The sequence below is a fragment of the Hirsutella rhossiliensis genome (genome assembly GCF_020360975.1).
Source record: "Hirsutella rhossiliensis strain HR02 chromosome Unknown scaffold00001, whole genome shotgun sequence".
Lineage (NCBI taxonomy): Eukaryota > Fungi > Ascomycota > Sordariomycetes > Hypocreales > Ophiocordycipitaceae > Hirsutella > Hirsutella rhossiliensis.
In genome coordinates, this window is record NW_025408667.1 from 2246500 (window position 1) to 2260526 (window position 14027).

Genomic DNA, 14027 nt, shown 5'->3' on the forward strand with positions numbered 1-14027 from the left:
TGACAAGATACGTCTCGCTCGGGACCGAACTCATCTTGTAATGACGGCGACGGAGTTAACAAGGCGAGAAAGAAGAAAGGAAAAAAGGTTGAAACGATTCCCAGGAGCTAACAGCCTTGGAGGCTAGCACAGACCTCGGTCGGCGCAGGTGCAAACGTAACCACCGAAGATGCCTGAACATCATGCACCGTACATGGCCGCTGTTGCCCCCGGAGCACCCCCAAACCTTCAACAGTACAGGTGATCTGTGCGTGCATCCGCCGCCATCGATTCCTCTCGCCAGCACGCCTGCCGCGGCATGCGGGCGAGGAAGAAGCCATTACCAGCCATTTGCTCTTCAATCCCAACTCACCAAACTGTGTGTGGGTTGTGGGTGGGTGGTGGGTATGCGTGTGCGTGTGCGTTAACGTTTGGCGGCTGCCGCTGCCGCTTCGCCGCAATGGTGCAAAAACGCATCCCCCCCCCCCCTTCTTCTTTTCTTCCCGAGGTGAGCGAGGGCCTGGAACGTCTTAGCATCGGAATCAACAAAGTAAAAAAAGAAAAGGAATAAAAGTCAAAGCCATGGCATCTTCAACCATATCGGACTGCCCACGCGGGATTAGTAATTCCGACAGTCCGAGAGTAACATGCATCCCTATCAACAGGGGAGCCAATAGAGGCGCGGGGGTCCGCGCCTTTAAAGTCGGCGCGGACGTCCGCGCCTGTTTTGTAAGCCCAGCCGGAAGATAGTCGGGCCCGCCTCCGGCCCCGACCTGTCCTCTCCTTTCTCTCGCCCTCCGTACTGTGGCAAGCATATCACGACCATATCCACGGAGGGTCAGCGCGCCGCCATTGCGGCCCAATTTATCCGCCGCCCCTTACGCAGAGTAGGCCAATATGGAGCTTACTGAATTCCTGACGATTGCCTTCCTCCTGAGGGTCAATTCGACTCGCGAGAGTCCCTTCTTGTCTCAATTAATGCGTGGGCAGCTCCAAGAGGCTATGCCTTCACCACAGGCAAGTCCACGAGAGACCCGCGGTCCGGAAGACGCACAGTCACATTTGCCTGTGATCGTGGAGGTAGACCAGGGGCTCATACAAGCAAGGACCAGAAGCCAGCTGAACGGCAACGGTCTACAAGCTCCCGTATCACTGGATGCCAGTTTTCCATCAATGCGAAAGAGAGCCTTGATAAGTCGTACTGGTATATCAGGCATCGCCCAGGCGAGGAGAAGTCGGTCCACAACCATGAGCCCAGTCTGCACATTACAGCACATCCAGCTCATCGTGCCCTCTCCTCAACTGACCAGTCAGCTATTGGGAACCTCGCAAGCGCCGGCATAGCACCAAAGGATATCCGGACATATATGCGCCAGAGCTCTCAGACTGCTCAAGGAGCGACACAGCAAGACATATATAACTGTATCGCACAGCGCAGACGAGAGCTTCTTGCTGGGCAGAGCACAATGCATGCCCTTGCCAATGAGCTTGACAACGAGGGGTCCAAACCCGCATACAGCTTGACCATGACGGCCGAGTCACAGCGGTCTTATTCGCACACCCGGCGTCACTAGAATACCTCAACGCATACCCAGAATTACTACTTCTAGACTGCACATACAAGACGAACAAATATAAGATGCCACTGCTCGATATGATCGGCGTTGATGCCTGCCAACGGTCATTCTGTATTGCCTTTGCCTTTCTCAGTGGTGAAGATGAAGATGACTACATCTGGGCACTGGACCAACTCCAATCGATATACGAGTTATATGACATTCGCCAGCCATCCGTTATCCTTACAGATCGTTGCCTTGCCTGCATGAACGCAATTTCCCGGTGCTTTCCTGCGTCAAGGTCTCTGCTCTGCATCTGGCATGCGAACAAGGCGGTGCTTAGCTATTGCAAACCAGCATTCGACCGTGAGGATGAGAACTCTAACAGTGATGAGAAATGGGTTGAGTTCTTTGGGTATTGGCACTCAATCGTGAGCTCGAGAGATGAGGAGACATTCGATCAACAAGTTGAAGAGCTGGAGAAGCGCTTTGTACCACGATACGTCAAGGAGGTTAGCTACATACGGGAAACCTGGTTGGACCCGTATAAGGAAAAGCTCGTCAAGGCCTGGGTTGATCAATATGCTCATTTCGGCAATGTGGCTACTTCCCGGTGGAAGGCATCCACGCATTATTGAAGAGCCACCTTAAGAAGTCAACACTAGACCTCTTCGAAGCAACGAGGGCAATCAAGCAAGCTCTTCTCAACCAACTGGCCGAGCTACAAGCCAACCAAGCCAGGCAGCATATACGGATGCCAATTGAGCTCTCTGGAACCGTATATAGCACGGTACGTGGCTGGGTATCACACGAAGCCTTGCGACAGGTTGCAAAGCAACACAAGCGCCTCAACGAGAAAGACATCCCTGCTTGCACAGGCAGCTTCACCAAGTCTCACGGTCTCCCTTGTGCGCACACATTACAGCCGCTCATAGAGGAAGATCTGCCACTCCGGCCACAACATTTTCATACGCATTGGCGCCTTCGACGGGATACCAAAGAGATTGGTCAGGTCCTCATAGAGCCTCGTCGGCGATTGGACCAACTTGTCGCCACATCGAGGATAACACAGTCATCCACACAGCGCGAGCCAAGTGCATTTGAAGCCATAGAGCCAGTTCTACGGCCAAAGGCGCCACCTACATGCAGCAAATGCCACCAGAAAGGGCACATCATGACATCTCGCAATTGTCCTTTACGCTATAGCGACATACTGCAGCGGGCAGAGGCACGGGCGGCAGAGACTGCAGAGACGGCAGCAATTGCAGCGACTGCACAGACTGCACAGACTGCACAAGCAGTAGCAATTTCAGAGACTGCACAGACTGCAGCAGTCATGGAGACAATCACGGTTGCAGTCACTACAGTCTCTACGGTGTCTACAATTGCTGCAGTCTCGACAGGAATTGCAGAAGCTACAGAGACTACGGAGAATCTACGATATGATGACCCACGAGCCATCTATCAGAGGTATGTCAGGGCAAGAGACTCTTGGTATAGAGCACAGCCTCGCGGCAATCTCAAGACCAACCAGGCATACCGAAAGGCAATGGGCTTGCCATTGCGCTACAGCAAGACTGAATATGACTGGTGCCTCGACTGGAAGCAAATGTCAAGGAGCTGCGGCTCGAGGAAATGGACCAAGGAAGAGATGATGGCATACCTTGATTGGGATAAGGCAGAAGAAGAGCGGTTAGATGCCCGGGTGGCCGAGGAAATGCAAGCGCAGCCTTTCTCACGAGAAAGAGGTACTGCAGGTATATGGGCTGACTGCGAGAGAGACTCGGAGGAACAGCAGGCAAACTATTCCCGCATATAAGTCGTCTGCTAGGACCGGTCTGTATAAGTGCGCCACAGTTGGAAACCACAGCAATTTAGATTAAAAAAATTTGAGTCGATTGACACTCAAATTGACGCTGTGGCCGTTGAGTACTTTTGCCGATGTGCGGGGAGATATGTGCAGTAAAACTGGCGCGCCAGCGCGGTCGCGGCGGGCGCTGTTCGCGGCGCCCACAATGGCCAGCCGGGCTTACATAACAGGCGCGGACGTCCGCGCCGACTTTAAAGGCGCGGACCCCCGCGCCTCTATTGGCTCCCCTATCAACAGCGCTGCCTTACTCACGACGCCCGCCTCGCAGCGCCTGCCCCAGTGTCCTTCGGAGGAAGGTGTCACTCATCACCATGCCCATCCATGCCCATCCATGCCCATTCGCCTCCCCAGCTTCGTCATCACCTCCTCGCCAGCCTTCTTCGGCAAACCAAGCCTCAACCTCATTTCACTCGCTTGCTATTGCCGGTGCCACCCTCTTGCTGCTTGCATAATGTATGTACAGTACTGTACTGCACTGAACTCGCGAATATACAATACATACATCACCTACAAGAACTCAACCCAGCCCACCCATCCATCCATCTCAACAGCCGCCCGCTTCCCTCCACGTGACGCCTCCCAAGGACAAGCATGCACCAGGTAATCAATCAATCATGAATCCTTCTCGGTACTGGCCCTTGCTCTGCCCGCCTATCGGCCTTGTCCAAAGCCCCGACGCGCACCTGAGGTCCTCCGCCCGCGTGATCCCACACACCCACTGGCTTTGCCATCGTCAAGTATGTACATACATGCTCGCACATACTGTACTTGGCCCCGGAGGTACTCTACCTCCCGTTGGTGTATAGTCCCGTCAGATGCCGCCCTCTCTCTCTCTCTCTCTCTCTCTCTCTCTCTCTCTCTCACACAAAACATCCCCCATGCTGGTGTCCAGACTTGAACATGCGGTGAAACTCGGACGACATGGGCAGCGGCCTATGTCCAGGAGGCATCTGGAGCGTCCCCAACTTTGCGACATCGGATATCATGGTCTCTAAAGTCTCCAGACTCCATCCACTGATGCGGCCAGCCCTTCCCATCCAATCACTAACCGAACCCCCCCCTTCCCCCTCTCACTCCTCTGAGCCATCCTGACGACAGAAGTGCCCGGATAGCTAGTGAGAGCCTACCATGCTGTCTGCGTGCTGCCTTGCAACCTTGCCAAGGCCCTGCTCTACAAGAATCGCCGACTCTACTCCCTTGTCTACGTCTGCCCATCGGCAACCCGCATGCGTAATCACCCTTCTGCCTTGCATACCTTTGCCGTTGCCCTCACTGTCCCACCCCTTAGGGTTAGCCCAGTCGCATTTCCCTTGACAATTTCCACGGTCACGGGTCGTCTGGATGACAGCTTGGGATATTCACTCGGTCAGAGCAAAACGCCTTGCGCGCAATCGCCCCTTTTTCTTTCCATTCACAATTCCTAGGTATGAAACGACTCCCAGACACCCAAAAAGGAACGCCGCTGCCATGACAGCCAAGAGAAAGCAAGCAAAACAGACCACAAGGTCCCTCGTGACGGACAAGGAAATCCCGACAAGGAAAGATGATGTATCAGGACTGCCCAGGCAACGAACGAAGAGGGTAAAACTGCAAATCGGGACCGCAACAAACATCAAATCATCCCAGAAAGCCAAACGGGAAATGCTCCCCTCGTCGAGGTTTGCCCCCATGATATCCCTTCACTCTTCCGTGCGCATTCCACCATGCACCTCCCTGCTGGAGCGGCGATACCGACATGACAGCCAAGTCGGGCATCGTCTCTTCTCCCTCCTCTGAGAAATGCGCCATCTCGGTGCATGCTCAAGCCCTCGGTCAAACACAAGACGAGAGAAAAAGGCCGTTTTGGACAGCGTACTCGAAACCCACCGCGGTATGCCCACTCGAAACGATAATCAAGAATGGAGCGTGCATCAAAGCCATAATGGTGTGCACGCCCGCAGAAAGCCCATGATGATAACCCGGGAGATTCCCCAACCAGCGAAAAGCCAACCGACCCCGGCACTCCAGAGCAAAGCGCGGCATGATAGCGCAGGTATTAAATCGAAGTAAAGAGTCAGAATAGTTCAGGGCACGTCAAGCCGTAGCAGTGGGACGGCTCGAGGCCCTATTGCGAGTAGTAGACCATGCCCGGCGCGTGCTGGGGATAGTAGAAGCCATCGGGGCTGGGTGTCACCATGCCGCCCATGCCCATGACGCTGGGTTGGAAGCTTTGGTGAGCCGGGTACGGCGGGTATGTGTTGACCTGCTGTATCTGGGACGCGTCGTAGTAGTATACCATGCCGTTGACCTCCTGGGCCACCAGGTTGGGGTTTGGCGAGTGATTCTGCACGCTCGCCTGCGCGGCCGGCTGCTCGACATGGCCCGCAGCCGCAAACCCGCCCTGCATGCCGTGTGGGCCGCCAGGAACAAAGGCAGGCGCCGCCGCCGACGAAGCAATGCCAGGGCCCGAGAAGCCCTGAGAGTAGTAATAGCCCTGCTGGGCTTGAGCCCGTGCCTGAGGCTGGGCCTGTGGTTGGGCCTGAGGCTGGGGCTGGTACATGTGTTGGTTGTAGTACGGCAGTTGGTTGTAGCTGTTGGGCTGAAAGGGAGCCGCGTGTATTGCGCGCTCGGGGATCTGGGACAAGGGCGTTCCGGTCGAGTGCTGCGACGGGTATGAGGGCCCGCGTGCGTGCGCGTGCGCGTCATGTTGGAGCCCGTTGGCGACCTGCAAGGGGACCTGCTGATGGAAAGGCTGCTGGAAGGCCTGGGGCCCCTGGGTAAAGGTCGGGGACTCAATGTCGGCGACGGAGATGTTCTTCTGCGGGCGAGGCTGATGCATGGGGATCGAAGCAGGCCGGTTCTCGTGTATGGCAGGCTTCTGCGGAAGCGGGTGCGTTTGCGGCTGCGGCAGGTCGCTGATGGAAGCTTCCTGCGCCACGACAGGCATCCCGAGCTGCGGCGCTGGCTCCAGCAGATGAGCGTCTGGTCGGGCGGCAGGGGGAAGACGGACGACGGGTCGAGCAGCGTCGGCGGGCATCGGCGGCCGCGAGATGGCCGAGCCGGTGGGCGAAAATACCATGTCCCGCTCGTGCACGACGGAGGAGCGTCGGCTGAGGGCAATGCTCGGAGAATAGGCGCTCCCGTAGTAGCTGCCGCCCATGACGCTCGTGCGTCTCGAAAAGCCCCCGGCGGAGCCCCAGGCCGATCGAGGCTTACCACGCATGCGCTGCTGGTTAGGCCGCAGTGCCCGCGGGATGAAGGTGAAGGATCTGTCGGATGCTGGGAAGATGTATCTGGCAGCGTGGTCGGGGAGCGAGATACGGACGGGCTTGTCTCGCCGAAGAGGAGGGCGGTGATCGGGAAGCTTCGTGTATTGCTTCACGGGCATGCCGGGGAACACGGCCGGGCTCTTCATCAGGTGCGGGAGGAAGACGCGGACCTGGGCGTTGCCAATATGTTTCTCCGTCGACAGCGTCCGGTTGATGGGCGTCGGGCTCGCGTCACAAGTGGGTATGTAGCCATTGCCGTTGGGCGGGCCCTCGCCGTGCGGCATCTGGCGTGGGCGGCGAGGGGCGGGATCGGCGACAATCTCGTGCATATCATGAGTCCATGGCGAGCTGGTCGTCGGGTCCGAGGGATTGTGCAGGTGGCTTGCAGCAGAGGTCAGTAGGTACATACATTTACGCAGTAGGAAGACGCACTTGAAGGGCGAAAATGGGCCGCCGACGCCGCCTCGTCCGCCTCGTCCTCGACCTCGGCCAAAGGGGCGAAAGCCATTGCCGGCAGGACCGGCATATCGGTGGTCGTGCATGAAAAAGGATCCCCGGTTGGGCACAAAGGCCGGGTCCTCGTCCCTCCTCCGCTTATAATCCTCGTGCTCTTGGCGACGGCGGTCTGCCTGAGCGTCGGGGGGCTGCCGGATGGCCGATGCCGAGCTCACGACGACGGGGGCCGAGGGGGACTTGGGAGGAGATACCACCACCTCGTCAAAGTGCATATCCTGTGCCGGGGCGGGCTTGTCGGTCATAGACAAGCCGTGCAGCATCACTTCCGCGTCCGAGACGGGCTTGCTGGTGGAGGCTGCCCGGGCGCTCGAGCTGCGAGGGTGCCGTGCGGCGGGCTTTGGCGCGCCGTTTGCCGACTTCCTGACGTTGGGCGACGTGGGCGAGGCCTCGTCGATGTTGCTGGTGTCGCTGTCCTGGCCGGCGTCGTCGTCATCGGTGAGGAGGGAGCCGTCGCTCAGGGACTCGTCGTCACCGTCGAGGGCCTCGGTGCGGGCCTCATCATCGCCTTCGTCCTCAACCCGGCGCCGATGGCCGATTCTCCTGCGTCGCGGGGCAGCGGCCATGATGACGGGGCGACTAGATGGCAGACGAATGGAGCGAGGGCGATGGGGACGGGCGGCGGGCCCGGCTGATCATGCGCGGTGGCGACAGGCAAGAGGAGAGAGAGAGGAGGAAGGAAGAAGTAGCCCAACCCGCCCTGCGGTGCCAGACCAGGTAATACCCAACGGCGATGGTGCTCGGGTCAGCGGATTGGCTCTCGACGGGCGCAGACCCAGTCGGACAGGGCCCGTCGATGCGGTGCCGGGGAGGCGGGGAGGAGACTGGCGACGCGAGGAGGATAAGGGGAAGGGAGAGATGGGGGGGAGGGGCAGGAATGGATGGATGGGCGTGAAGAGGACGGATGAAGAAGATTTGGCGAGGCGATGAATCGAGGCGCCAAAAAAAGTGAGGTGCAGGCCCCGACTTGCAACCAAGGCGGCGGCGGCGGAAGTAGTCCTTGGCTGGGTACCGCCTAGGAAAGTCCCGCAGTACTCCGTACCGTACCTACAACAGAGGAGCTACCGTGATTGTATTAGGTAAGATGGATGCCCTGCGCATACCAGCTCCCTTGCTGCTACGACAGGCATCTGTAGAGGGCTCGGCACGTACAATCAGTCTGATGCGAGGCAGGGCTTGCGTGGGGGACAATGTGGGAAGCAAAGGCAGGACATTTCTTTGGCCGTGCAATGCGTCGGGATGGTGTCCGATGAGGTCGCGTCGTGAATTTGCTTGATGACTAACGCGGGCCCAAGACTGTGCTCGGTAAAAGCCTGTCAACCGGCCGCCACAGTGGTAACACGACGGAAGCCGAGCGAGGTACCTGAACCCGCACGCATCGGAACGCCAGTTGGCTTGTACATGCCGGCCAGGCAAACGGTAACGGAGGGGCTTTTTCAACGGACCACTTCAGCCTGTCGTTGTTCATGACCCCCAGCCCATGTCATCCTGACCAGCATAAAGCAGGCCAAGTCCTGTGCTGACGGAGGGCACTCGCTCCATTGGCCCGTCCGTGACAAGTCCTAGCTGAGATGAATGAATCAACCCCTCTCTCTGTCCCTCTTGGATGACGCTGTCTGGACCGCCCAAGTCCACACATACTGTTGCAGCCCAGCGCCCCCCCCATGACTGCAGTCGCACCAGCCAACGCATAGATAGGTAGGCAGGTAGGCAGCTGGACTGTGTGGCCAGCACCCGGCTATCTGGTGCCCATTGTTGTACAGGCAACTGTGCTGTAGACCTGCCCACCTGTGGCAGGCAGCCCTTCACGAGTGTGTGATCGACACCCGGCGGCCACAGAGCTTCCTATAAAGACGCTCGGATCGCCGCGCCTCCAGCCGACAAGTCAATAAATAGATAACCACCCGGTGCCGGGCATGCCTATTTGCAGCCTTTGTTTCCAGGTCTTCTCTTGTCTTTACTTGACTCGAGACGTTGTCTAGGGTAGGCTCAGTGACAGGCAGCCTGGCCCAAAGCGCGGCGCGGGCCATCCGGCGACGCCAGCACTCTGGCACGCCGTGTAACTCGGACAGCCAATCTGGGGCAGCCATCTCGCAAATATGAGGCAGTAGTACCTACAGTATGTATATATATATAACTCCCGGGCTTCTGTCCGTGTTCCCATTCACAGCTCAGTCGATGGATGGATGCAAATACCGAACGCCGTGTCACACCTAAAAGACAGACCCGTAAACAACCCCCATTTACATCGTCGTCAGTCCCAGAATACTCTTTCCTCAACAAGGCCCCCTTCTCCGCAAACAGACAGACAGACAGTGCCGCCCTCCGACACAATCCACGATGCACGTCGCCAGATGCAGCAGGCCCGGAGGGCGGGGTCGAGGCAAAGCCTGGGGACTGACGGCGGCCCATGTGAAAGCCAAAGCTGGCAGATACTCCCACACTAGCCGCCGTCTTCTTCCTCCTTCTCACCCGACCATTTGTCGAATAGCGAGACAAGCCATCGGCCAGAAGCCCCAAAGAAACCCCAGAAAACGCCCCCTGCCCACGTCAAACATGGTACAATAACAGCCGTCTTCACACCATAGCCCGCGCCATGGCCAACCTGCCCTCGCAACACCCCACCCTCTCCATCCACCTCTCCGACCTCACCCTCACCCCGCTCATCACCTCGTCCTCGTCCCCCTCCCACCTCGACTCCCTCACCTCCCTCACCTCCAGCGCCCTCTCCGCCCAGACCGCCGCCCAGCGCGCCCAACTCGGCCGTCCCCAGCGCATCATGGTCGAGTATCCCGATGCCGGCCCCGTCGTCCTGCAGACCTACCTCCACCCCTGCGAGGCCGGCACTGGCAGCGGCGGCAGCACCACCCGCGCCGCGCCAGACAAGGATTCGGCCTTGCACCTCGATGATGGTCGAGCCGGGGACGTGGACGCGGACGCGCAGGACAGCGGGGATGGCTCGGCAACGAGGCCCGAGGATGCCGCCCCCATGCTCGTCGGCCTTGTTGTTGCCGCCTCCTCGGACGAGGCCCGCGAGGCACGTCGTGCCGCCGCCAGGCTAGAGAAGCTCGGGCGTGAGTTTCAGCGACAGTGGACGCTGCAGGGCGCCGCCGATCCGACCCCCGACGCAGGCCCCGAATGACCAAGCACGAGCCGTCTTTTCGACGCGCCAGTTTCCTCATCCGGTACCCTGCCTTGGTCCTCTTCCTTCGAGTCGGTCCAGAGCCAAGGCCGCTGGGCTGGCACTGGTGCGCGGCAGAGGAAAAAAAGCCCTGTCCAAGCTTGGGACGACGGTTGATGCCGACGTTTGTATTGTTTACAGCATGAGCGTGGAGTCGAGGGTTGGCATGTTCTCTTCCAGACATGTGCACATTTCGTCCTACGCCTTTGCCGCAGGGAATCATCATGACAGGGTGACACAGAACCATGTCAACCAAATGTTCAAACTTCTATTTTTGCACAAACATCTCTCTCAGTCCCTTTGCTCCAAGTTCCATCTTTGACTGCATATTACATGAACCCAAACGCAAAGCAATTCGAGGGCGATCCACGCCGGTAATTGCTTTTCCCACACAAGTCGCCCGGCACCTCTTTAAATGAGCTGCTGGAAGGCACGGTTGACGGGGGAGCGGATGTTGGGCACGCTCTTCCAGAAGTCAACGGTGGCAACGGCACGCTTGGAGATGCCCTCGGGAGTGAACTCAAACTTCTTGTAGACGTCCTTGTAGGCGCCAGAGGCGCCGAAGCGGTTGATGCCAAACTGCTCGTGCGTGTAGCGCTCCCAGCCCATGGTGCTCATGACCTCGACGGACAACGAGGGGATCCCGTCGGGCAGGACCGACAGTCTGTAGTCCTTGGACTGCGTGTCAAACACCTCGAAGCAGGGCATCGAGACGATGCGTGCCTTGATGCTGTGCTTCTCCTTGAGGTACTTGGCGGCGTCGACGCAGATGGACACCTCGGACCCCGTGGAGACGAGGGTGACATTGGCGCCCTGCACCTCGTGGAGGACGTAGCCGCCCTTCATGGCCTTTTCAATGGTCGAACCCTCGAGCTGAGGCAGGTTCTGGCGCGACAGGGCCAGGATGCTGGGTGTGTTCTTGGAGGTGAGGGCGACGTAGTAGGCGGCGCTGGTCTCGTTTCCGTCGGCAGGGCGCCAGACCATGCAGTTGGGGAGAGCGCGGAAGTGAGCCAGAGTCTCAATGGGTTGGTGGGTTGGGCCGTCTTCGCCGAGGCCAATCGAGTCGTGAGTGGCCACCCAGAGAACGCGGACCTGGGACAGAGCAGACAGACGGACGGCGCCAGCAGCGTAGGAAACAAAGTTCAAGAAGGTCCCGCCGTAGGGCAGGATGGTGCCGTAGGCGGCCAGGCCGTTCATGATGGCGCCCATGGCGTGCTCGCGGACGCCGTAACGGACGTAGCGGCCCGCGTAGTCGCCCAGACCGGTGGCCTTGGGCTGGAAGTCGACGGCCGACTTCCAGCGGGTCAGGTTGGAGCCAGTCAGGTCGGCGGAGCCACCAAACAGCTCCGGAATGGCCGACTCAATCTTGCCGAGGACAGTCTCGGACAGCTTGCGGGTGGCGACGGCCGAGTCGGCGGGCGTGTAAACCGGGAGGCTTTTCTCCCAGCCCTGGGGGAGCTCGCCTTTGAGGCGCCGCTGCAGGTCGGCGTGCTCCTTGGGGTACTGCTGAGCATACTTGGAAAGCAGCTGGTTCCACTTCTCCTCGGCGGCGGCGCCCTCGGAGGAGTGTTTCCCGTACATGTCGTAGACCTCCTTGGGAACCTCGAAGGACTTGTCCGGGTTGAAGCCCCACTTCTGCTTGACCTGCTTGATGTCGTCGGCCTTGAGGGGCGAGCCGTGCACGCCGTGGGTGCCCTGCTGGAGGGAGCCGAAGCCGATGGTGGTCTTCAGCTTGATCATGGAGGGCTTGTCCTTGACCTGCTTGCACTTTTGAATGGCGGCCTCGATGGCGGCCAAGTCGTTGTCACCGTCGTTGACGGAGACGACGTGCCAGCCGTAGGCCTCATAGCGCTTGACGACATCCTCGGTGAAGGCACAGTTGGTGTCGCCGTCAATGGAGATGTGGTTGTCGTCGTAGATGCAGATGAGGTTGCCGAGCTGCAAGTGGCCAGCGAGCGACGAGGCCTCGCTGGAGATACCCTCCATCAGGCAGCCGTCGCCGAGGAAGCAGTACGTGTAGTTGTCGACGATGTCCAGACCGGACTTATTGAATGTGGCGGCGGTGTGAGCCTGGGCCATGGCGAGACCGACGGCGTTGCACACGCCCTGGCCGAGGGGGCCAGTGGTGACCTCGATGCCGGGAGTGTCGTGGGCCTCGGGATGTCCGGGGGTCTTGCTGTCGACTGACTGAAGCGCACACAGTCAGCGACATTGTCAGGTCGGGGTCGAGGCTGACACCTACTCGGAAAGCCTTGAGGTCGTCCATGGTGACATCGTAGCCGAAGAGGTGCAGGAGGGCATACTGAAGCATGCATCCGTGGCCGTTGCTGTGCGTGGTCCCGGGGTTAGACCGGGTTGGCGCGGCCGAGGAAACGGCGACTTACGAGAGGACGAAGCGATCTCGGTTCAGCCACTTGGGGTTCTTGGGGTTGAACTTCATGAACTTGTTGAAGAGAACATGGGCAACGGGAGCCATGCCCCTGCAGCAATCGTTGTCAGCGGAAGCCGCGGCAAGCTCTGGCGAGGGGCATAGCTTGGTGCTACTCACATGGGGGCTCCCGGGTGGCCCGAGTTGCTGTTGAAGGTGGCATCAACCTGCGCAGTGTCAGCTCCCCTGTTGGAGTCGCTCGCTCGCGCCCATGAAGGGCTTGCTGCGCCGTGAGGTGGTATATCGCCAGCGGCATCTTTGGCGGGGTAAAAAGGTGGCGGCGGGGTAAGCTCGAGAGGGGAGCGAGGAAAAACCACTTACCGCGAGAAGGCGGATGGTGTTGATGGCCTTTTGGTCGATTTCGCCGTAACCCATGATGGCGACCCTTTTTGAAATGGATATATCGACGGGAAGTGTGCTGCAGGGCAGGTGTGCAGAGGGAGGAGGTTGAGGATGAGGGAAGTGGTATGAAGAGGAGGAGGAAGGGGAGGGAATAGAGTTGGCGGGCGAGCTCAATGCTTGGGCGTACTCGCTTTGGCGGGACCATTTTCTGCTGAGGGGTTATGTCATGGCCCAATGTATTGAGGGCCGCGGTACAGAAACGTGGTGGGCCCGAAACGCTGGATGCGAGATACCTCATTGCGGCAGGAGTGGACCGTTTGTGGCAAGTAGCTGGAGGCATGTTTCGGGCCTCAGCCCGGGTACCGGTACCCGATGAAGCTGTCGGATTGGCTGGGGAGCTTGACACTGCCGTCTATTCGAGCAGTTTCAAAGCCTCTACTCCTTCCATGATGGCTGTTTCGATAATATTCCACGACCCAAATGAGTATGCACATACACCCACAATGCAAAACTGTGCAGTCACTTGACGCAATGTGCCATGGGTCGGTCTCCAGCGCAGGCTCCGTCTTCGGGCCCGCCCGGCTGGTCCCCCGTTCCGGCACGGCGGGAACTGGTTCAGCTTCTCGCCACGCAATTTAACACACGAGCGAAGGCCACCGCTGCACCAGAACGGAGACGGCGGCATAGCTGTCTGTGCCATGACGTCGGTGTGGTCCAGGTGCTTAAAGTATGTACTGATGGAAACGGCCTACGAGCGCCCGAGAGCGGACGTTTCTCTGCCATTACTCTGAGCAACAACATCCACGTCTTGGCAGCCATCAGCTTGTCGGGATAAGGCACACCTCTAGTAAGAATCCGCTCTAGATGGCCTACGTTCTGTCGGGGCATTGCGGCTATATTCGGGAGTGGA

At 58.9% G+C, this 14027-nt stretch overlaps 3 protein-coding genes across 3 annotated transcripts; 1 reads left to right on the forward strand and 2 right to left on the reverse strand.

Annotated features, from left to right (window-relative positions):
• Window positions 1–5509: 5509 nt before the first annotated feature.
• HRG_00291 (CASC3/Barentsz eIF4AIII binding domain-containing protein) lies at window positions 5510–7732 on the reverse strand (the record flags this gene model as incomplete). Its single annotated transcript, XM_044858762.1, has 2 exons — window positions 5510–7034; window positions 7086–7732. 2 exons carry the CDS (start codon window positions 7730–7732, stop codon window positions 5510–5512), a joined length of 2172 nt encoding a protein of 723 aa, XP_044725162.1.
• Window positions 7733–9762: 2030 nt separating this feature from the next.
• Window positions 9763–10308, forward strand: HRG_00292 (uncharacterized protein; the record flags this gene model as incomplete). The annotated part of the gene is made up of 1 exon (XM_044858763.1): window positions 9763–10308. One exon carries the CDS (start codon window positions 9763–9765, stop codon window positions 10306–10308), a length of 546 nt encoding a protein of 181 aa, XP_044725163.1.
• Window positions 10309–10758: 450 nt separating this feature from the next.
• HRG_00293 (transketolase, thiamine diphosphate binding domain-containing protein) lies at window positions 10759–13150 on the reverse strand (the record flags this gene model as incomplete). The annotated part of the gene is made up of 5 exons (XM_044858764.1): window positions 10759–12534; window positions 12590–12674; window positions 12732–12827; window positions 12896–12942; window positions 13097–13150. 5 exons carry the CDS (start codon window positions 13148–13150, stop codon window positions 10759–10761), a joined length of 2058 nt encoding a protein of 685 aa, XP_044725164.1.
• Between the last annotated feature and the right edge of the window lie 877 nt (window positions 13151–14027).